The sequence below is a fragment of the Styela clava genome, chromosome 2 (genome assembly GCF_964204865.1).
Source record: "Styela clava chromosome 2, kaStyClav1.hap1.2, whole genome shotgun sequence".
Classification (NCBI taxonomy): Eukaryota; Metazoa; Chordata; class Ascidiacea; order Stolidobranchia; family Styelidae; genus Styela; species Styela clava.
Window position 1 is genome coordinate 14553077 of NC_135251.1, and position 22985 is coordinate 14576061.

Below are 22985 nucleotides of genomic sequence, written 5' to 3' on the forward strand. Positions count from 1 at the left end.
TAATATATAAAAAGTCCGAAGTAGCATTCAGCTAATAGGACAAAACACATTTGAGAATCAAATTTGGTTGAATCGTGCTTAAGTCTGTACCTTCATAAGCTATTTAGCATCGAACATAGTCTATCGTTTACTGTGGGGTCGGTCTTCAAGTCAATGAAGTGTGATGCACAGCGAAACTGGTCACCTAAGACATGCAGATGTATAATAGAAGCTTGTAAATTGGTTTATCATAACCTGAAAGAGAAATAGTTAAATATATTGTCACGAAAGTCCAATGGCTAAGTATATAGTAATAAATTTTCTACCTACGCAGATACATGTTATTGGTCACGGAGTGGACCTATGGATCGTTTGGTTTGGATGGTTTCGCGAACACATATCAGCGGATCTCGTGCTCATCAATCATCCACGGACCTTCTGCTTAGCGAAAGGGGGGGACATACTGACATACAACTCGACTACCCAGGGTACCGGTATCGGTACAGGGACTGTCCTAGCTTTTTCAGGTCCTGTGACGATGATCCATTCTTCATGATTCAGTTTTAACGTGAATTTAAATACCGACTGATCCGTGTCACTTCTGTATTACCAAATCAGGTACCGCAGTATACCGTTCTCCATAAAAACCCGGGTAATTTGTCCGTGTAGTCCCAGTTTTCCGCATACGGTTGCTGGTAAGATACCGCATGTGATTTTCGGAGAATTGGTGATAAAATACTTAGTTTCGCCATTCATGTTCAAATACTTGAGGTTAGCTCTCTTGTTATTGAATAATGTAAGCGTGTAATCTTTTAGGTAACCCTCATTTTGAGCGATAGTATTATACTACTAATGTTCGGAACCTCATACTATTTGCCTACCGTTGAAGAAAAGAATATTTATTTGTTTGTTGTTCATTTATAAGTCAAGTCAAGTTTATTTTTTCCAAACCAGTAAAAAAATAATTGAAAACAAACTACGAGAGACTGATAATTACACAGTTGTACTGGGGAAGAGAATTCTCTGGGAACCAACGTTGGTTAGCGAGCAGCGACACCCAAGATTCTAATATCTAATCAAGAAAATTGAGATTTTATAGTTTTGAAACCACTGGTGAGTACCATACGAAGTATCATCGCTCACTAGAGACAGATAATTACTGAAGATTATATTAAAGAGACACAAGACCAACGAATGCACTGAGATTATACAACCGCTGAGATCGCATATCGAAGTAGCACCGATATGTTATAAGTGCAAGGGCATACTGGCACAATATCCATTCGCCCACCATTTCTAAACATTGTCTGAATGAAATGCAAGTTTTATATAATGATGTGCGTCTGTATACTTATTCCGGTACTACCTCAACTGATCCAATATTTCGATAGTATTCACTATCGTCATAGGTGCGATGTTCAAAGTTAATAGTATCTGGTTTATAGTGCTGGGCCTACGTACCACCCCATAAGCCATACTCATCGATATTAACAGTACTTGGAAAAGTAAAAGTTTCGAGCTAATACATTTTAATCAGATATTAGAGTTGTATGTATTCATGCTTGCACTTAATGTTTAACACAACTCGCGGTCCCCGGATATATATATATACATTGTTTGGTAGTTCGACATTGACCAAGTATACGTTCATTACAAACCTATTTCTTGAAGTCCTAATTGCAATAGATTGGCATGCAAACAACTGGGGCACGTATATCTTTTTATATCCCTTATATCGCATTTTAAATAATTTTGTAGGGTGCTGCTGAAGTATGTGTACCAAGATGGCGGACACCGGAACGTAGTATGTGTACCAGGTTAAGAATAGGCCTCAATTTTATTCCAATTTATTTATTAAGGTTCTATTACAAGTTCGGGGACTAGCCAAGCGATTCCCTTGGTATTTGTACCTAAAATTATGGCCTAACCCTAACCTGGTACACATACTACGTTCCAGTGTCCGCCATCTTGGTACACATACGACAGGAGTACCATTTTGGACTAGAAGTAAATATCTATGATATTTTGCCAGTGTTACCACGTGTTTATCAGTCGAAGAATACATTATTTGCTAAAATCTACCTTGCAGCATTTTACTGTATATATGTGACATGCTAAATAGAATGTACATTGTGATACATTCTCCCTCAAAAAATGTCATAGCAGGTAGGATATTTACTGTATTAATTAGCTTTTAGCTTATGTAATATATATAATAATCTCAGACATTTTTGTGTATTTTCAATTATTGACAACTGCTTCAAGGACGAACATTCAGTCGATAAACTATAACGATAATGTCGGAATATAATCATGAATTAAAAACGAATCATACGTACGTTTGCAGTAATATTTAAATTGACGCTTTAAAATCTTAATACAATGTATAAGTACAATAAAAAATTTCTACAAATCCTAATACAAAACTAAAACTGGTTATCTTAGCAATCTTCCATTCGCCAGCCGTCCTCTGACATAGGCCGACGTCGGTCTGCAACGATTCAACTTGTCGTTAGTTTTTGGCGCGTCAAAAGCTGGATTCTTATTGAGGCTTCCAGCATTCACAGTATTTTCGTTTTCTTCCATTATATCAGAAAGAATCCGGTCTCGAAACACGACTGACTCCGGTCTCCTCACAGGTTTCCTTTGCGGAACATTTGGCTTTGAACGGTCGCTGTGCTTATCGTCTTGCTGTGGCGGTGTTGGGTCAGGGGAAGCTGGGATATTTTCCTTTTTATTTGTTTTCATAGATTGTGACAAGGTTCTATCTCTAATCTCAGATTCATCGTTTTTAGTTTTATCTGTTGTCAAGCTTGGAGAATCAATCTCAATACTTGGTATTGATTTTGCGTTGTTTTGTACTCGATATTCTTGATCGAGGCGTTGTCGTAAAGCAGAACCAGGTCTATTTCGAACAATTGGTGTTCGAGGTGACTTCGATTTCTTTGGAGCAAGATCTTCAGTGGGCATTGATGGTGAAACGATAGTCTGAACTTGATCGTCATTAGTGGGTAACTTAATGTCATCTACTTTTAACCTCGAAACTGACTTTGATCGCTGCAGTTGTCCGTTAGAGTTGTTCAGTAAATTCAACTTTTCTTCAACTGACTTAGGTAAATTACGAATTTTAGTATCATTCAGAGATTTTAGCTGCTGAGCAGTTATTCCAAGACTCGCCTCTGACCGTCTGCGATCTCGTTCTGCAAAACCCTGTACCAACGACGTTGGGCTAGGTGAATTGGGTGTACTGCCTCTGCGTGATAACTGATCTGTAATACAACGAGTTTCTTTAAATCATGGTTCATACCATACGAATGATGTTACATACAAGAAGTATGTGAAATGAGAAATATTGAAGAATCTACTTTATTACTTATGACGAGTAAGGACTTACCGATCCGTTTTAATTGTTATGTCGGTTGAATTTTATGTATCAACTTCAATTGAACCTCGTTAGGTGGTGATGTAGTAAAATGAACGGCCTATTCAAAACTTACTTTTGACTCCTCTTACAGTTTCGGCTTCAGATGCTGCATCTTCATCCAAAATTTCTTCTTTTACTGGAAGGCCGAGAGCTTGTTGAAGCGATTGTCTTATAGGTTTTGCTGATGGACGATAAGAGGGAGCACACTGCTCTGACAAAATATCCCAGAGAAAAGAAGAGTATGCTTTCCAACTATTATATTGACGAGTATTGTCAAAGCTATATTGAACACCCATGCGATATCTTCTTGCTGAGTTCGGCAAGTCTATTGAAATACTCTGGTTTGAGGAAGATACTGTTGCAAATCTACTGCTACAAGCTGAATGCCTATGTTTCCAGGCAGCTCCTCTGTAATATTTCTGCATGGTACCACGTCGAAACTGATGAACGTTCATATCTGAATTAGACTTATGAATTCTGGCAGTTAAGCGCTCATCCCGGGCAATTTCTTTGCATGGTCGCACAGGAACTGTCGGATTGTAAAATATCGAATTCTGGAAAGTGAATATTTGTAAAATTGCAGAGTTATCAAAATATATATAGCATTTTATCGACACGCATACGAATCTTGTAGATGTATGAATTTAAAAGATATATGATTCGATATTTAGGTTTGAAAATTGTGACTGTACGCGAATCAATAAATAGAGAATGACGCTCAAATATACGGACACGAAAGTCAAGGTATGCAATCTGTCACAGTAGAGTGCCGGCCGTAACGATTTCATAAAACGTGTTCCCATGAATAAAAATAAAAAAGCAGAATACTGGATGAAATATCAGATCTCATAGGAAAATTAAGAATAAATAAAAGTGATAGACTCCTGTTGACAATACCAATCTTTCACCACTGAAAATTTCAAAGCAATTCAATAATTAATAAGAAATGCAATTATTTCACAACAAGAAAAAAAAAAGATGAACAACAACATAATGACGAAACTATCCTATATATATTTCGTGTTCAAAATGTGTTAAAAAGTAATAACTAGTCGTAATTATTCACGTTGTTTCCGGCATGCGGTTACTGTTAAAGTGCTTTTTACAAACCTTATTTCGTTTTGTATTTACATAGTTGCATTATCCATTGTGACTATGGCTCAAAGTTATTTTAGATCTGTCGAGAATTTTGGAAAATTTTTAAATCTTTCAAATTTTAAATTTTTCTAGGCCGACTACTGGATTATTATTTGTACCAAATCTCGTGAAAAGAATGGGATTTATATCTTCAAAAAAGACAAATTTATTTGCGTTGTTCATAGAACCCAAAAAATCAGACGTTTTTTTCATCACCCAATTTCATTTGTGTGTTAAATTTTGTAAGTCTTTTTTGAATGAAGAAGCGAAAAAATAGTAATGAAGTACCAATTACATAAATATACTTATTGGACACGAAATATACACATGGGTCATTCTATTTTCTTCTTCTCATTAACTACTGAACTAATAGCTTCAAAATTTTCAGTGGTTAGAGATTGTATTTTTCGCTACAAGGCTATTACTTTTTTTTAGTTCGAAAATGTTTTCGGTTTTTGTGTGCGATGACGTCATCGAAAATTGCGCACTCTGTGGATGTTCCGCTTTCGGGTTAGTCATAAAGATTGCCGTACCAGTAGTCTACTGTGACAAATTGCATACCCGTACTACATCGTTTTAGTCTTCGTGTCCATATATTTAGCATCGCTCTCTTGTTTTTGGATCATATTTCACCTCTGATGTTTGATGCAGTATTCTCACCTTTCGTTTCACGTCACTTCCAAATGAAGAGTCGAGGTCTATCGGATGTTCTTTACGCGATATTATTTGAGGCCCAGCAATTTGTTTTCCGCAAATATTTGAAATACGTTTAATAACAGATTCGTCCCCTCCAAGAATGGCATAATGAAGTGCACTCCTCCCGTTTACATCTTTCTGTGAAATATTATCATCACTAGTAAGTAATTTATACGTGCGTTTTTTTAAGTTTTCAAATCGTCAACATTTAGTTTTGTTTAATGAACTGTTAGGAATTTACTTCATTCACGTCGAAGTCTATCGACATAAGAAGTATGTCTATAATACTCTTTCGCAAGAAGATGACGGCAAACATTAAGGCATTCCTCCCGTTCAAATCTCGCAATGATGCGTCAGCACCGGTCTGAAAAAAAAACAAGTTAAGTTATTCATTCGAAAAATGGTTGAATACTTATTTATGAACAAAGGGAATGCGATCTTTATGAGCTGGTATCAAAACATCAGTCAGTAGTAATTCCACCTCTTTTGTTTCATATAATAGTTGATGTCGCGTGCCAGTACATGTGATACTTCATTATTTCAATCAAGTATCTATTTAATATTTTGTCAGTCACCCGCCCCGACCCGGTTTGAAATTTCAGGCCACGAAGCAGTTAATTAGTTTGTTTATATAGGGAGGGCATTGGAATATAGGGTGTCTGTCAAAACTGAATGAGTTAATGACGCTATATCTTAAATACCTGTAGAAGCATTCGCGTTACTCCAGCTGACCAATGTTCATCATTTTCCAAACAACACAACATAAGGGCAGTTCTCTTATTCTGGTCACGTGCATCCACGTCGCACCCGCCCTCAATTAAACAACGGACTTCTGACGTCATTTTGTTGCTGATTGCAAAATGAAGAGGCATTTTGTGCCTCTTAGCAGTAAACGGCCTATGCTTCATTATAGTTATAATAAACTAAATTATTTATTCAAATATATGCAAACGTTATTTTTTTCTAAAACATGCCATGCTATAAATATCGGCAACTTGATATCTACATTGAAGTCATATTTGTTTTGTTGGAAAATGATTGAATACTTATGGTCCACGATTAACAATATGATTTCTAAGCGGAGTGATGGAATTCTTTTAAATTTGGATAAATACCGCAAAAAGCACTGTCCCCGATTCAAAAAAATATTAATAAATAACTTTATGCGAATGGGACATTCATTATTTACATTCACTATATCAATCTGATCTTAAGTAGGCGTCCTGTCACTACACAAGATAGTATACTTGAATACGAGTTTATGCCACATAGGAAGCATAGTATTGAAATATATATTAATAAGCCACCATCTGTCTGATCGGTTTCGTAATATAGATATATATATATTATAAGGATAAGCAGATGCATTTATTCAGTTATATTGTATTATAAAACAGTTTCGAAATTGTAAGTTTCGCCTTGGAGAATGAAATTAATGAAATGTCATTACCACTAAAAAATTTATTAATAAATTTTGAAACGAATGTTCCTAGAATGGTATAAAGAGTGGCATGGAGTTCCCCGGCAAGCACGCATGTTCAACGAAGATATTCGCAGGATAATAAAATGGCTCGTTATGCCTGTCTGACCGTATATCCAAGTTAATAAACTTAAAGTATTTACAAATTTGTATAGAAGACAGATCAATTTTTATTACAGTAAAATTTGACTATACTTTATTATTGTAAAATCTGGCATCTTACTAAGCACTGGTATTCTAATTAGACTGACGACTGATCTAGTTATTGAAAACCTTTTCGGTTATCCCAAAGCAGTCAAGCTGTGGTAAACAGAACCCCGTAATAAAATATTTCTTAATCATGCACCAGACTCAAACATAATAAATACCCATGAAACTGACTGATTCTCAGTAGTCGGTTTGCAGTTCTTTCACTAATCTTGCGCGATGAACGAACATCTTATATTTACTGTCAAATTTAAATTTTTGTCGTCGTGCGGTCGCCAAGTGGCCGTGAAAACAAGCGTATTTTTTACTTGAAGTGCTACTTGACTATCGTATGTACTCTCTTGCTGACCAGCATCTCTACCAGCTACTGTTGAGTTTCCCAGTAACCACTTTCGCCAACTTTCAAGAGCTTCGGTGGCTTAATTGGAGTTGGCCCAGCTTTCAGATTTTTTCGTTCATGGTAGACTGTCAGGATCGTCTGAGAATAATTGTTTAAGATTTTGGGTCGGACGATCGTGACCCGAGCTGTTTACATTTAGCCTTTATATGAGTAAGTATGTTTCGTCATTCTCGAAATTAGAAGCAAGATGAACTCGAGAGGAAATCTAGCTGACCAATGTTAAAGTTATTTGAAAGATCTCCAACCACAACACTCGCACCTACGACAACTCAACATGAACACCGTTTTGCACCCTCACCTGAAATGAATGTGTATTAGACAATATAAAATTTTAAAATTGCTAGAAAGTGTTACCCACGCCAAAGCTTAACCAATCTTCTGAAGTCGATTTTTAAATGAAAAAAATCGTGACCGTACGAACCAGCTTCTTTGTTGCTTGGGACAATGGAACTAGCTTTTCCTCCCGCCTTTGTTTTCTTTTGGTGAGGAATTAAATGTATTGTTGATGGTTGCAAGTGTCTATGAGTTCCAAAGTAAACAACGGCCCGATTGGAGGCCCTATTTTGTCTAAACATGTATGAACGAAAATGATTTGAACATAACTGTAAAGTGATTCAATCTATTGATTCAGACTTCATAAAACAGGATGGAGCATGTTTTTGTTTTATTTAAAATCATATTTCATAAATGGTTTGGGCTGTAATTTGTGTTCAGTTTAGTGTCATAAATAGCAAAAAATCATAACGGTATAATTACATAATATACTCAGTAAAGTACAAAATATTACACCGTCCTGTATCCACGAAATAAATGTATCATGCCAAAATCAAACTTGATTTTCCTTTTCTAAAATTTTAATAATGGCGAGGCTTCAAGTGTCTCACAAACAGAAGTTTTTTCTGCGTGACTTGAAGTTGAAATAACTGTAGACATAAGTTGCGTTCACATCAAATATTGACAATCCATGACACATGTATATCGTGACGTAATGGGATTTTATGATTGTGAAACCCGATAAGTAATAATATTTAAATTTTGATATCGTAATTGTTGCGCTTTAAATTCATACCATGATAGTACCAAATGTTTTACTTTTTGACTATTTTATCGCAAAGATGTGTAATTCTCAAAATGTCTTCATACCCATTTGAATGAAGCTCTTGTCTATTTTGATGCCTAATATGATACAATGGTTATGGCTTCTACCTAACCACTAATATTTTACAGAAAGCAACCTCGCTATTCGTTTCGTTGCGAGTTTTCCAATAATAATACTTTAGAATCTAATGCAGCAACCAACTAGAATTACCCCCGAAAAGCATTGCAACACCGAAAGCTAATCTGGCGCTGACAAAATTCTTCTTTTTTAGTTATATAGTGACAAATCTTGCGTAAGCTTTACCATACTAAAAATTTTCAATTCTTGTCTAACACATATTACACAGGAAATTTACTTGGATTCCAGAACAAACATCGTCTGAAATCGCCATATACTTACTTATCTTGTTTAATTAATGGTAATTGTATTCATGGCACATCCCAGTTGTTTGCAGATTAACTTTTTGGATATTATTCAATCACCCGAAAAAAAAATTCGAGTTGTTTTGAGGGCACCAACGTGTCGAATTCCTATTAGAATATTTACGAATCTGATTCTGTTTATCATGGCATTTTATCTATAGATTTATTTAACATCTTGAGCGACTATAGGACAGTAGTGAGAAAATAAGACTAAATAAAACTGCGCATAAATTCAGGAATGGAAAACGACATTCATAGCATTGTAAGTACTCATATTTTTCCTTGCGGTGAAGCAAGGCCGTGAAGTCAGATATATATAAGTTCCAGTCTACCCAGGATTAAAACGGATGAACAGAAAATCCACTGGATTCAAAATTCTGAAACTCACATCCCAAAAGCTGGAACATGGAAAAACCAAATCACTCAAATATCTTATCAACTTTGGTAACATATATATATGTGTCCTGTTATACAAAATTGAGGATATAGAATCATGTTTTAAAAACTTTTTATGCAAACGCTCGACTCGGCCGAACAGATAAGCCGATCTCAATTCCGGCGCAAATATTACATATATATATATATTTTCATACCGTCAACTGAGTTTATAACCCAAAACGGATGGAAGCTGGTGTTTTATTGACGAAGGCAAACTAGTTCAATTGTCTAACTCATAGTTACCACGGACACCGTGTCGAGTTGGACTGACTTCATATTTCTTATAATAATATTTGTTTTGGGAGAGCTCTTTTCGGAGTGGTTTGATGATACAATAAACGAAAAGTAACAAGTAGTTCACGAAACAGTATAAGAACAGCAAAATGAACTAGATCACTGCTCACGAAGTCTTTTGTTGAACCATATTTGTTTTGATTAAATGTCATATTCAAGGTCAATCGGTGGCTTTTATCCTACAAATCATTATGAACCACGCCTTTACGATAGACTAAACATGTATTAACGGGCAATATTTTTGGGAGTTTTATGTAATTCACTAAATGGCCATTCAGTGATTACTGAACAGAATTTCATTGACACGTTTTATACATCAAATCTAATAAAATAGTGACTATTCACTTATCGAGATGTTTTACTGCAGTAACAAGTTTATATGTATTTGTATTGCGTGAAAAGAGAATACGGATTAATATCATTTCAAACGTGGTGTTTCGGCTTGGTGGCATTATATGATCCCTGTGTCTCAATAATAAATCTATTTGTATAGCTGCCTTTAATGGTATGTATCAAACTTTCCAACCATAGGTTGCAACATCGCAACATTGCTTTTGCAAAATGCCACTTTTATATAAACGCAATTGCATCTTGGATATCACTGACATCTGTGACAAGAACTTCCCATCTTGATAACAAAATTCACGTATTGCACGGATTATGTTCATAGCCGCAGTTATAGTCATAATAGTTTTTCTACTAGTTGCAAACAACAATATAGATCCAATGCTACAACGGATACGTCCTAATGCAGGGGTTCTCAAACTTTTGGTGTTGCGGAGCCCGTGAAGATGTTGACTATTATTCAAGGAGCCCTAAAATGAATTTTAAAATTGTTACTTAACGATTAATACTACTGAGTAAGTTAAAAGTACTTTACTTTTTTAATGCTAAACCTTTTTAGGGTTAATACAATTCATAAATAAATCTAAATTTCAAAGATAAGGCTGTAAATTTGACACTTGACAAACATATTAATAAATTAGGGGTCGAATCTTTTTCCTTTTGATATTTTTGGAAGACTTAAAGGTTGATGCGCGATTGCATTTTGGTACAATCGCCGACTGTTTTCGTCAGCGAGAAACGTTATACCTTATTAAACATCTTTACGTCGGTGTTTATTCTCCCTAAATCAAAAATTTCCTCCGGCATATACATGTATTGTTCCACAATGACGACAATAATTGCTTTTTTGTTCTCGTGGGGAATTATAAAATCGATGTGAAAAACATGTTAATATATTATAGTCATCGGCGACGAGATGCTAAATATAATTATTAACGAATCGGCGGTAAATCCGCAACTCAAAGTTCTTGATTGAAAAGCGGCATTATGAAATATTAAAACTAAAACTTAAAACCGAAGATAACACTATAAATATTGTTTCAGCAGACTCACGACAGATTCAAAACGCTTTTTTAGACATTGCAAATGACAATATATATTTGATGTTATCTTAGGTTTTCTTTGGTTATTTATCGTAGTAACTGAAATCGAAACCCATTCTGAAACTACCAACGGAGAAGCATGCGATAACATAAATTGCAATCGTTTGTATTTTGCCTACACCTTGTGATTTTTTAAACGATGATTGGGTGATATCTTGCAAAGAATCTGAGTGGGAGACCTGCGATAGGGTGGAGTCAGTGCTGCAAGAAGGGCTCAAATTTGTCGAATTCGCTAAATCGCTATAATCCGCCACACTGCCACGCAATCAATCAGTCATGATTACGATTTGATCGGGACGGGCACAAATATCTTATCAAACTTCTGGCACCGGTAGTAGATATTATGTTCTTTTGTCGGCAATATGACTCTGTTCCTAATATCTTATGATAACAGCGTTGTTCAGGATATACGGTAGTCCACAAGAACTTCGTTCACTTAACTTTGTTTCATTGTTTCTCATTTCATGTTCGCGGATTGCCGTGGTTATTTGAGAAGTAATGATTTTCTATTGTAAGTGACACAACCGCAGGTTACATTGAACATAATTAACCCAATAAACAAGTCATTTTAAATATGCCCGCATCGGTCATGGATTGCACAATTGTATATTGTACTTATTGAGTTTTAACGTGGACCTCAGGATTTTTGGAACGGCGATATCTTGCTTAAAAATAATCTCGAGTGCGAAGGAACAAATCAAGTTTGACAAATCCCAAGATCGCGAAAATACGATTCCAATTTATTTATAGTTGGCAACTTATCACGTATTTTATGCTATTTCAGAATAGTAATCTTTTATTTAAGTAATCCTCGTAGTAATCTTGAATCAAACGTGAGTAACGATGAGCACAATTAAATTATTATGACAAGACATTTTAAATGTTGCATCAGTCATGGATTGAATATTTTACGCAACAGAAATCTCGTTATCCACTAAAAAAGTTTTTTACTTAATCGCGAATAATGTTGCGCGGAAATTTCCGATTCCAATTTTGATCCCCCCTCTCCCTTAAGAATTCTGGCTGCGCTCCTGCTTATAAATAATGTAAATCTCGAATTCCGCCACTTTGTCATATTTCGAGGCTATACTGTTGCCAAATTTTATTAAAGCTGTCATTGCTTCTTTGGACAGTTACAAAATTAGCCAAGTCAGTCTTTTGAAAACTAATCAAATAGCTCGCGGAGCCCCTAGGCTTCTCTCGCGGAGCCCTGGGGCTCCGTACGGAGCACTTTGAGAACCTATGTCCTAATGAATATTCGTTTTTAAAATATAACACAAAATAAAAGTAATTTTAATAATTGCAATGACGAATAATTGACTAAACTTCATGTATATATATATAACAAAATATTGAATATCAAGCTACGGTGAAAAAAAATTTCAAAAATGCACATAAAAACAAAGCAAAAAATGTCATAATCAGTTTTCCTATGTTCCTTCATTAGGTACTCTAAGTTACTCTTTTTCGATTAGTAACGGTAAACTACAGAAACAACCATTGTTCACTCTTTGCTTCGTTAGTTTGTTATTTTTCATTATAAGAATCTCGAAATAGAGTTCTTTGCTTATCACGCTTTGATCTTCCCGCAATGTCCTTATATTGATGCATCCGTCACAGAGACAAGTGGCATTAAGTAGTCTTCGCGGAAGTCTAAAAATGTTTTTGTTTCATTAATATCAAGAATAATAAGGAGAATTTTGATACTCATACCAGAATATCGTCTTTCATTCGAAATTTTATAGTTTGACAAATACAAAATATATTGTACTAACCTGTTCTTATCATAAGTTAAAACATATTTCCATGGCGAAATACTCAATTGGTTGACTTTCTTTCTATTTCTGGTAGTATAGTCAGTGTTGAATGTTGGACACTTTGAACCTCTAGCAGATCTTTTTTGTCTTAGATGTTTGTTATCTCCGACATCAGACATATCTATAACATCCAAATCAGATACAAATTGTTCATCAGCAAGCATTTTTTCAGACCATATGACGTAGTCAGTCGCATATACCTGTTCACAGTTTCGCCTAAAAAGAATTTGTTTGAGGTTTAGTCAATGTCGACTGTGTTCCTGAAACACATTTGCGGGCGTGAGTACTCAAGCTCGTTACACTCAATGCAACATATATATTTGGTGCAAGGATGTCAATTGTCGATTTCCGATATGTCTTATTTTCAGGGTTGCTCTTATTTTCGGCAAAACACGGTACTATTGCAAAAGTGGCGATACCCTATTGACGCACAGAGCTTACACGTAACAAATTGTACCAATTATCTGCTAACATTGAACGAAAAAAAATCACGCATTCAACTTAAGTTAGTTGTACGCTACACAGCAATAATAGTAACGAGAACATGTTAATGGTAATGTCCGTGTATTATGCTGGCTGACTGAACGCTAAAGCGGGACTTTTGGCTTGGCGGCCGGGACAATACGTTAAAAAATGGGACTGCCCCGCTTAAAACGGGACGTATGATAAGCCTACTATTGACCCACCCTATTTCTATTTGATTCTGTTTATCTCATAGCTGAAATCAAAATCATTAAAGAAAGAGAGCAGGAACTCAGTCGGGGGTCAATTACAGGATAGTGCCTTACTGCCTTACTATTATAGTAACGTTACGATCATAACTACCTGTCTTCAGCTGCTTCGAAATGTTGACATTCAGCATGTAGTACAGCTTTATTAGGTTCTGTGCCTTGCAGAGTGACCGGTATTGACTCTTCTGCCATCGGTAAACTTTCCGCAATAGCTAGGAGGAAAATTATAGGGAATAAAATCATGTCGACGGTTCCGCTATATCTTTATGAAGTCGGTTATTTTATATCGGTTGTTGCACAAGTTGTACCAAAGGGAAGACATCCCCCCTGTTTTATATGTTTTGGAAATTGGGTGGAAAGTAGATCGGTCAATATATTTTAATTTTTGATTCATATTTTTTCTATTTTAAGGTGCAATTATTACCAGAATCCGGTGTCTATATTAATCATGATGCATTAAATGTAACAAAAAACATTTCAAAAATTCGGTTGCTCGAACCCTTTCTGAATATCAATGCAGTGAAAATTTGTACAACTCATTCATTTCATAGTAGTAACCTTACAATAGAATAAAATGAAGTATGAACCACTCATGTTGCGCGCTTTTAAAGCAACTGACTATTGTTATCCGGAGGTATCTAGCTCAAGAATATTTTTTTAAAAAATTCCGACTTGATAGTTAGATAGAAAGTGAACAATAGTAGGTCTACTTGCCGTTTCTACGAAACATAGCTGTACTTTTATATACAAGATATAGGGGATAAAGAACAATTTTTCATGAAATTTGATCGTATAAAAAATCTATTTTCAGTTTTAAAAAGAATATGGACAATGTGAGATATATTACGAGTCAAATTTTCCATTTCGTGCCAGACGCACATGCAGTCATGATCATGACATATGCCGGAAGGTTTGGGTGCCTTAAATGTACCTTAAAATACCTATAACACACAGTCTTCTTTTTCATATTAAAAATATAATTTTTGAGGGACTGTCTTGTGACCGGTGCTGAGTGATAAAGTCTCCCGCATGATATAATTCTGTTCATCCCAATAAATATTCTTTTGTGCGCTTTTCATCTTCATAGATCACTTTCCACATTGACGAGGAATACTTACATTTTGAAGTATTGAACAAAAAGTCAGTGAAGCTGAGCTCTGCTCGAATTAATTATGAGTTAATGTACTTCTGTTGTAAATTGTGACACCTGAAAGATTTTTTAAACGTTTTTTTTGTGACGAAATAACGGTGTTATAAACAATGCAAAAGTACAAATTTGATTTTTAATATGGTGAGCAAGAAAACAAAATGATATTCATTAACAAGTCACTCTCATTACATTATTTCGAATAACCAAACGCAATAATGAGAAACAAATTGAAAAATACCACAACATCACCGAAACCGACTCAAATTATGCAACTGTTTTGATAAAAGACATCTCAAAGATTGTTCGCTGTGAAACATTATCTGACGAAGTCACAATATTGGGTATTCTAAAATAATAAAAAAACACTGCGAAAAAGGGCGTCAGCTATAAAATCAGCGCCATTTATATTTCGATGAAGCGTGAGCACCGCGACCATTTTAGATAAGGCAACTAGGCCAGTGGAAACAAGTTTCAAACTCATTACAGATTTAAAAAACTCGATGTCAGCAAAAGGTCCATACATTTTTCAAGTCGGAGTTTGAACAATCTTTTTGAAATAGATCTGACAGAACGTAATGTGAATAAAAATTATTGTAACTACTTTGTACAAACAAAATTTTTCGTTGATTATATCTTCATTGGATTTCAAAACAAACTATGGGAATCGTTCTTTGAGCAGTTCATGTTTTATCACTGGGTTGATAAAATCTTGATTAAATTTAGTCTTTCGACTTTACGTTTATATATATATATCAAAATTTTCTTATTCAGCTGTGAAGTATGGTTAAATATATATTTAAGTGGTTATTAATGGCATTATCTACCGATATAGTTTTGCAATATTTGAATTTAGTGGTAATACATAGAAATAATAAAAACACATATATATTATGAAATTTTCATACTAAGACAAACGAAAATAAAATTTGAATAAAATAGGATAGTTGACTTACGAAAAGACAAAGAACAGATAGTGTGCAATAACTTGCAGTGGATATATAAAAAAAAAATCATATGACTCATAGCCTAACGTTATAATTTCCAAAATGGTTGGGCATAGCTACTTTAATACACGGCCAAATATAAAGATCCTTAACAATACATGTGGGACAAATAACACTTACAGCAAAACAATATAGTGATCAATATGGTTTCGCATATTTTTAGAAAATTTATACCAATGTGTATATATAGATAGTAGTTATTCGTTTTCCAATTGATTCAAGCGAGGGATTGTTTCTATTACCCCAAAAATCATAATATATGGTTGTGGAAAGTATGACAAATCATATTGACAGAACAAACGCCGAATGTCTCGTTTCCAGATTCCCCGCTTCTTGCAATATTCATCCACCTGGCAGCGTTAACTTAATTAAACTGATTTACGTAATCACGTTCCATGTCAACCGCAATCTATAAATATATCTGCCCCAATTTCAAACATATAATCTAACTCAGATTTCTTTAGTAATTCATTTATTTATCTACAGTAACCTGTGTTCATTTACAGTTAGATTTAATCGTCATTAATTCTCTTACATGCCTGACGTCAGGCAAATGAAATATACGAAGTAATGTTATTTTTTAATAAAATATATGCAGGCTGAAATCCATTGACCTACTCTTATTAATATTAAGACTAACATCTGATGTTAATAGCAAAACAATATATACTTGAAATAATTATATAACGTCTTACATTCGTTGCGTTCAAGATCGCCATACAAAAACGACGCTCTGTAACGCGGATGTAAACTATTCCTACTTCTAACACAGTCATTAGTCTTAATTGAATATCTAATTAAATAGAATTTTTGGGATCTTTTGTTTTGGAAACACGTAATAAAGATGATCGAATTAGGTAGACTTTGCAAAACCGACCAGTTCCTATTCAACAAACATATAGCAGCCTTCAACCTATAAATTGTTGCGTACTGGACTCGTTAGAATGCTCTATACAACATATTTAAATATACATAGAATGTTCTTGGCATAAAAATATACATGCAATTATTATGTAGTATAATTCGTCACGCTAATAACCGAATTGCGTAAGTCATCTTTAGCAGTTTTGACAAAAACGTAAAAAACTTCCTAATGATATTGCTACGCCATTGAGAGTCAATAGTTTGCCATAGTTCAATTTTTTGATCGTAGCCGGATTTAAGTTAATTTGTATGACGCAGTCATGTGACGTCATAATGGCACACTGTGACTTAGGCAGAAATGTGTCTATGACTAGGGGACATACGCAATTTTGCAACTTGACTATATGTACCAGTCCTGAAAACCAACCAATCCAAAAACAAATGTAATTCCTAATATATACGATGTCTAATCTTAAAAATAGCTAATCTGTTTCAATTACATTATTTTTTATGTTTAAAAATATATATTTCATCAATATAACACGCTCTGCACATCCACCGAAATAAGACTAAGATGAATTATAAAGAATAAAACAGCAATGTACCCTTATATAAAAGCCAACCAAGGTGAATTGGACTCAGACAGTGAATATCACAAGTGCACGCCTTCCTATACTGTAGTATAAATTGAAATTTATAAGCGCTAAGCTAGAATCTGAGATGCAAAAACTCGAAAATCCTTTGCCGAGGATATTTTTATGGGTTTCGGAATTATTAAAATAAAATCTGAGTTGACAGACAGGTGCGCAGCATTCCATAAATACCTATTTCATGGAAAACTCAAAACCGCCAAAAATTACTTACGCAATTCGGTTATTAGCGTGACGATATGTGATAATGTCTTGCTGTTCACCGTATGCTATGGATGGGGTTCCCGATTTCTAGCAATTTATTCACATAAAAAATCTTATGGTTTTCGATCACGTCCTCTCTTTGCTTCAATACATAAGTGATATAAGAATCACACAATCAATACCCCCATTAATTTTATTTGTATCCCTAACGTTAGGGGTGTAGCCAAAAACTTTATAATTTTGTGAAAACTTTCTTCTCTTGCTTCGTTCCTTTGCCAGCTTCCGAATTGTGCTGCGCGGAATTTACACCCAAATGAAAACATAGATACGGATCTTCAAAATATTGTATTCACATTGACTATAAAGTTTTCATGAAAAATCTGTCTTAGCATATAGCGTACTTCTTGCGTCAGTTGATGTGTTTTCTATTTGTTTCAATATGACCTCAAAGGGTCGTTTCCATGTTTGTTTTATGCTTTTATAACATTGGTGGTGATTGAGATCGTTTAGCCGATGGAACTAATAGACGTTCTATCAGTTTTTGAATAAGAGCATAATTTGAATACCAATCGTACAAGTGATGCTTTCACTCCCGGAAGACATTTGCCTAATACAATCGGGCATATGAAACAATATATGTAGGGAAATACGAGACAAACGTTCATTACGACCATGTTCATCGTCATATGCGGAAACGACATATCTGCTGCCAAATAGGCCATGGGAGGCGTGGTGCAAAAAGCATATAATGCGGTCAGCCATATAACATACTTTAAGCTTGATTGTTTATTAAGAGCGTTGCTTATATGATTGGATCGAAAAGGCTTTCTTCGAGATAGCAAAGACCTGTGATCCGAAATGCTTCCAAAAAACGATGTCGTGCTTACTCTCGTTTTTTTGCCGCTTTTATCAACTTCATTTCCTGAAATCTTCCTGGCGTAATATATTTTTGTTCTATTTTTATCGTTTGAATCAACTTTTTCTTTTCTTTCGCTCTTGATCTCAGACAACTCTTGGTCTACGGAATGAGGACTTTTAGTGATTTTGTTCTCAGATTCCGCGGGTTCGTTCTCTAAAAATACATCATCCGATTCTTCTGGATGATGCTTGCGAATCGCTTTGTTCAATAACAGGATTGACCTATAATACCATGTGTATCAGCGTAAGTAAATGTCCGTTAAACCAACTACAGAGACACACAAATTGCTAAAACGTTCCAGTACTGTATTGTTTGTATATATGTTTGTAAATATTATACAAGTAACCTATTTTTTCTAACTTTAATCAGGAACATATATGGGTAAAATATAACAACTCACCTTCTGATTAAAATAAACACTCCCATCAAACAAAATGCCCAAATTCCAATTGTAACTGCAAGCCACGAGTTCGCCATTGGTGGGAATGCTCTCGAGCATCCTCTAACGGGCGGATCCTGAATTTGACCTTCAGGAAAACATGAACTGAGACAAGTGCAGTGGCCAACACAACTCCAACCTACGGCTGTAGCCAGAACGTAGCCAAAAGATAAAATCCACAACAAGGATATTGATATATACGAACGACGTCGTTTAGCCACTCGACTGAAAAATGAAAATTGGTAAAATATTTCCTGAACAGACATATCAACACAACAATGAGGATAATTCTATAATACCAAAATCAGAACCACAGATTTTTTTTTAATTGGACAATAAAATGGGATGTAATTGGCTATAACTGTCAAACATATCATGTTTATATAAATAATTGTTTTTATATGCAGCAAATAGTAGATAAAGTGGTGATCCTGTGGTTTGAATAACCTTTAAAAGGTTTTTACGTCGCTGTTCTGTTATCAATAAGATACGAATTCTTTTTATATATCTGCAATACAGGTTTCTTGTTTTTTTCATAGGCCATTTGGACATGAGCATAATAAACTAAATATTACTATTAAATGTGTTCGAACTATGACAGAAATATTATATTAAGAATATTATTTTTACGTCTCAAAAATTTCCTAGAAAATAATGATTTATGTATCGTGGCACATTTGACGATAAAACCACTAAACGACACGGTGTATTAAAACATTTTCAATGTGGAATATAAAATCAGTTTTGACCCAGAATATACGAAATATACAATATGAACAGACAATGCATTTTGAATAATTAATGTATAATCCATGTTATGCGTCTACTTGAATAAATCAGCATGTATTTATCCTGGAAAACTTCGCGCTTCTGAATAACAAAAGCAGCAGTGATGCATAAAATAAGATTTATCAAATTGAAAAAGGCAGATTGACTTGAGGACGAGAGGCCGTGGTTCGCCATATGGTTGGGTCCTCCTATAGGCTTTCCTCTCCCCCGGGATAAATATGTAAATCCTATCCTACTCCAAAAAAGTCTAACTATTCACTAGGTTCTTACACGTTATTCACCTGCTAGGTACCGCCGTATCGTGAGTCCTGCCACTCCATTGTCGAGAACTCACGAAGGACATATTTTGCCATCTTTTCCCGGCGTTCGGTGATCGAAATCGGATCGCTCCAGCAGCATTTCGAAGTGCTGTGCATGTACTTGACCGAATTGCTTCAATTAAAAGACCTGTCAAAATAAAAATAAATGTGCTCATTCAAAGCATTTATCGAGGATTACAAAAATATATTGATTATAATTATAATATTGATCTCGTCGACGATAATTTACCAGGCGCCCATTTTTTTTCTAGAGCAATTTTTTTTTAAGTTGTATCGGATACTCCATCCATGGGATTACCAACAAGCCATAGAAAATATCAAATACGCTTTTCGTAGGAAAAAGAGATTTAACTCTTTACTCTATTCACATGTTTCATAATATAGTTACTGCAAATCTAATTCTTTCATATTATATAACAATAATGATGAACGCTGAATAATAAACAAGCATAAAGATACGTTTACATTATCACGTGAGTTTGAAATAATAATAATTTCTGGGTAGCATGAAATGATTCCAATATTTTTCGACCGCAAGTCGACTGAGATGTTTACAGTGTATAATTTAAAAGCTTATCGTAACGATGGTTATCGTAACGATTAAGCAATGTTAAAACTGATGATATATGCCTAAACTATTTTAACGATTTGTTGTGGAAATTTTGCGCGGAAGCCAATTAGCTGTTCACAAACAACACACGCGGGTTGCTTTTAAAAACAATCTTCATTATTTGAATTACCATACACTATCTATGTTATGGTCTAGTAAGGGCGCTCCAGAAGTATGTGTACCAATATGGAGGAAATTAATTTTGTTTGCCTGTTATACATCAAGTTGTGTAATATGAACTGAAACCTATGGGCAGGGGGGTATTCACTTGGCTAATACAGGCAGTCCCCGAACTCGTAATAGAACTAAAATGAGGAAAATCGGAATAAACTTATGGCCTAACCCTAACCTGCTACACATACTACGGGAGTACCCTAGTAAGAACTAATTAGTAGCCTATATATAACGGTCTCAAATGAAAAACATTTTCTAAAAATATTAAGCTCCTATACAGGCGGTTGTTAATAAAGTTTAGGCATTTGTACTTTTTGCTTTATATGCTAGCAACATGATCAAATTGCAAAAATGCTGCGATACGTGATTATAAGATCATAATGATGACTATCATGACTATCATAAGATTCACTCGAATGCATAATGCATGAATCATTAGGACTTTGATTCAACATTATTGACTATTTTGTTGCTATACGTATATTGTGATCACTTCTCTCAATTGCAGGAAGCTTTGAGTAAAACGGCATTCCTCTTTCAGTCATTGGAGTGCAAATTAGACAAAGCATTCAACGCTTCAGGTCGAATTTCAATGTTTCAATTTCATGTACCAACCATGAATATAAAAAATATATAAATTGAAAAATTTTGTAGCATTTGTTAGTAATTCAATTTTATTAATAATCACAATTCATTGTGATATTGATGCTGAGGCGAAATGTCAGCCTGACCAAAAATTTGATTTTTACACCAAACAGGACTGTAATTGCTGTATACTTACAGTACAGTTAAAATGAGGGAAGAATATATTATACAATATTTTTAAATAAAAACTACAGAAGGTACGTTAGTCGTTGAAACAGGGTCACATTACCTATATTTCCACACATGACGATGTACAGGCCGTATAAAAATGCTTTCCTGAAAGCCCACCAAGTTGCGAGCTCTTCTTTCACTGCGGCTTGATATCCGGGTATTGGACTGTCATAATATCCCTCAAAATTGAAATAAAGGCTCAAGATCTAAACGCAAAGGAAAACATATAAACAATATCACCTAATGAGGTGGAATTGAAAAAATTGATGAGGTGGAATTGAAACTTTTGATGGGGTAAATTGGAAGTACTGATTCATATTCTGCTTATTCAGTATATTAATTACGAGACAGATCAAAGACAACCCGCACCTTCAGGTCCACTACCAGCTGTTAGGCTGTTATAATTACAGTTTCAGAATATAAACATAGACGGATGTTGAACATAGACAGTTTATAAAGCCGGCAGGAGAAAAGCATCTAGCTAATTATTACATCAATACATCCAACAATTCAATAGATTTTATTACCTGAACAAGTCCGAGAGCAGAGAAGATGACGTTAGCAAGCAATGTTGAACTAACATGAGCGTAAACTCGACTTTGACGTAAGAGACGGCCGCTGTCAAGAGCAACGGATACGAGGAGGACTACGTTAACAAAAAGGGGGACTGTTGGTATGATTGTAAAAACAAGAAACGATGTTGTCTTTCTGCTGACGCATGTTTCATTGTAAGAAAATGTTGTGCTATTCAACATAAGTTGGGTGGGCGACAAATAATACTCCGTGTTGCTCATTTGGACTATTATTAATACAGTAATATTCAAATAGCTAACTGTAATAACACAAACGCTTGTTAGAATTAAATACCAAAAGATAAGAATCACTCGAACAAGTTTTTGCTAAACCTAGCAAGGTCTGATCACTGTACCGAACGGAGATTTACATTATTTCAGCTAAATAACTTGTATTGCAGGTGACAACTATTGTTCTTTCTTTGGATGCACTACACATCTAAACTACCCACAACGTAAACCTGTGCTGGGCCACTATTTAAGATTATAATGATTTAAAATGAGACATGTCATTTGTCTTCATTTTTTCAAATCTTGCAGCGCATTTCATTTATTGCGACTCAGAAATAAGTATCTACTAATAAAAAAGTATTAACTGCCACGAATAAAAAGCGGAATAATTCTCTGTTCAGTTCAAAAGAGTTACCAAAGGTATCACGTACAGACCAAGTTCATACCGGAAGATAGTCAGTTCACAAAATTAAAAATCCGAATTATAAATTCCGACTGATACGTTTAAAAATAGCTTCAAATTCATAAGATATGATGCGGAAGATTATGTTGACATTACGTTTGCTTAACCGGAAAATAACAGATTTCCTTATACTTGTCCTACAAAATACTAATGAATCGGTCTGTACTCGACCCCTGGCCGTGTGGGTGGTATATCCTTGTCATAGACA

At 34.9% G+C, this 22985-nt stretch overlaps 3 protein-coding genes across 5 annotated transcripts; all 3 read right to left on the reverse strand.

Moving 5' to 3' along the window:
* Window positions 1-1840: 1840 nt before the first annotated feature.
* Window positions 1841-6183, reverse strand: LOC120336207 (uncharacterized). The gene is made up of 5 exons (XM_039403828.2): window positions 5938-6183; window positions 5478-5600; window positions 5201-5374; window positions 3477-3957; window positions 1841-3248 (listed from the first exon to the last, which is right to left on the reverse strand). Exons 1-5 carry the CDS (start codon window positions 6142-6144, stop codon window positions 2416-2418), a joined length of 1818 nt encoding a protein of 605 aa, XP_039259762.2. The 5' UTR covers window positions 6145-6183; the 3' UTR covers window positions 1841-2415.
* A 4584-nt stretch (window positions 6184-10767) lies between these two features.
* On the reverse strand, window positions 10768-14793 carry LOC120336420 (interleukin-17C-like). 3 transcript variants are annotated; one of them, XM_039404096.2, is made up of 4 exons: window positions 14691-14793; window positions 13667-13784; window positions 12800-13057; window positions 10768-12677 (listed from the first exon to the last, which is right to left on the reverse strand). In XM_039404096.2, exons 2-4 carry the CDS (start codon window positions 13762-13764, stop codon window positions 12482-12484), a joined length of 552 nt encoding a protein of 183 aa, XP_039260030.2. In that variant the 5' UTR covers window positions 13765-13784; window positions 14691-14793; the 3' UTR covers window positions 10768-12481. The 3 variants fall into 3 exon arrangements, with proteins under 3 accessions (XP_039260030.2, XP_077966069.1, XP_039260031.2); XM_078109943.1 differs by lacking the exon at window positions 14691-14793 and adding an exon at window positions 14514-14664; XM_039404097.2 differs by lacking the exon at window positions 14691-14793 and adding an exon at window positions 14504-14664.
* Window positions 14794-16125: 1332 nt separating this feature from the next.
* LOC120336168 (uncharacterized) lies at window positions 16126-22594 on the reverse strand. The gene is made up of 5 exons (XM_039403778.2): window positions 22039-22594; window positions 21570-21717; window positions 19873-20038; window positions 18764-19027; window positions 16126-18584 (listed from the first exon to the last, which is right to left on the reverse strand). Exons 1-5 carry the CDS (start codon window positions 22303-22305, stop codon window positions 17951-17953), a joined length of 1479 nt encoding a protein of 492 aa, XP_039259712.2. The 5' UTR covers window positions 22306-22594; the 3' UTR covers window positions 16126-17950.
* Window positions 22595-22985: the final 391 nt, after the last annotated feature.